Source organism: Pygoscelis adeliae, unplaced genomic scaffold, assembly GCF_000699105.1.
Source record: "Pygoscelis adeliae isolate BGI_AS28 unplaced genomic scaffold, ASM69910v1 Scaffold338, whole genome shotgun sequence".
NCBI lineage: Eukaryota > Metazoa > Chordata > Aves > Sphenisciformes > Spheniscidae > Pygoscelis > Pygoscelis adeliae.
The window spans coordinates 225,821-227,576 of NW_008825305.1; the positions used below are offsets into that span (position 1 = coordinate 225,821).

At 46.8% G+C, this 1,756-nt stretch overlaps 1 protein-coding gene across 1 annotated transcript in view; it reads left to right on the forward strand.

Annotated features, from left to right (window-relative positions):
* Positions 1-64: 64 nt before the first annotated feature.
* LOC103922075 (homeobox protein Hox-B4-like) overlaps positions 65-1,756 on the forward strand; it is a 28,110-nt gene continuing 26,418 nt past the window's right edge. The window contains exons 1-3 of the mRNA XM_009330149.1: positions 65-136; positions 243-669; positions 1,467-1,674. Coding sequence (XP_009328424.1) covers positions 110-136; positions 243-669; positions 1,467-1,674 — 662 coding nt within the window. The 5' untranslated portion in view covers positions 65-109. The remainder of the gene's footprint in view (positions 137-242; positions 670-1,466; positions 1,675-1,756) is intronic.

Genomic DNA, 1,756 nt, shown 5'->3' on the forward strand with positions numbered 1-1,756 from the left:
GCCCCCGGCCGCCTCCCCGGGGATGCTCGGGGCCCCGGGAGAGCCCGGGCTGGGCAGATTTCCTTATCCGGGGATCGCAGGGCACCTCGCCATTGGCCCGCGCTGTCACATGGACTCCAACTTTGTTCACTTGACAGTAAGTAGGAGGGTTTCACGAAACAGGAAAACGAGGAAAGGGGGGGACAGGAATAAATTTTAGGAGAGAGATATATATTTTTTTTTTTCGTGTGTGCAATTCTAAGAAATTAATGGCCATGAGCTCGTTTTTGATCAACTCCAACTATGTGGACCCCAAGTTCCCACCCTGTGAAGAGTATTCCCACAGCGATTACCTTCCCAATCACTCGCCGGAATATTACAGCAGCCAGAGGCGAGAGAGCACTTTCCAACATGAAGCGATGTACCAGCCGCGGTCAGCCTGCAAGGAGCAGCTCTACTCGTCCTGTCAGAGCTCCGGCCACCAAGCAGCGGTGTTATCCCCCCGGGGTCATGTCCATCCTCCGGCCGGACTGCAGAGCCACCTCTCTGAGCCAAACCATCCCTGCGAGCCGGTCACCCCCAGCCCACCACCCTCCTGCAGCCAAAACTCTCTGAACCAAAGCCCTTCCGATTCCTCTTGCAAAGAGCCGGTAGTTTACCCCTGGATGAAAAAAGTCCATGTAAGCACGGGTAAGTGAACTAAAGTGGCTTTGCTTTATACTAAGTAGCACCTCAAAGTCTTGTAGAAATCTTATTGCACCAGTTGTAAAATAACCATTCGTGGAGATTTACGATCGCCTGTTTGCAGAGCGGTATAATTACATCCTCCATAAATTTTTATTGCTCTGCTTGGCCATGTGCCTTTGAAGTCTCTGTTACCATCCTCCTCCGATTTCTTGCAGGCTACTTTTTTTATGGCTGTTGAATCTTCATAAGTTAAGTTTTATGTTTTCGTAATTTGTATTTAAGTGGCGGGTTGAGGAAAAATTTTTTATTTTTTCCTCCCCCCCCCCCCCGTTTTTTTTTTTTTTTTAGCGTGATATTTATTAAAAAGGAGTGCCTGTGTTTGCCTGTTTGCATGTGTGTAGGGGGAACTTTAAAGATTTGGGGATAATAGAGTGATGCTCAAGTAGAGGTGTGTATATATATGTGTATATACACACGCAGAGGGCATGGAAAATGCGTCTAGGGGACCTTGTAAAAACGTTTAGACAGGAATACACGTCAAGCAGTGAGGATGGAGGTGGAGATTTGGAGATAGGTTCTGGGTATATTTTTAGATGGTTTGCGGTGTATTTTTTTGAGTATATCCCCCCGCCAAAAGAATGCGTGATGCTTTTTGGGGGGGAAAGGACCCATTAAAGGAACAGCTCAGTAATTCTTCTTCTGCTCTTTTTTTTTTTTCTTCCCCCTTTTTTTTTTTTTTTTTTTTTTTTTTTTCTTTTTTTTTTTTTCCTTTTTCTTTTTCCTCCTTTGTGTTTGTTCAGTAAACCCCAATTACTCAGGAGGGGAACCGAAACGCTCCCGCACAGCCTACACCAGGCAGCAAGTCCTGGAGCTGGAGAAGGAATTTCACTATAACCGCTATCTCACCCGGCGGCGCAGGGTCGAGATCGCCCATTCCCTCTGCCTCTCCGAGCGCCAGATCAAAATCTGGTTCCAGAACAGGAGGATGAAATGGAAAAAAGATCACAAGTTACCAAATACCAAGATCAGGTCTAATTCTTCCAGCTCCTCTGCCAGCCTGCAGATCCCACAAGGAGGATCTAAAACCCGA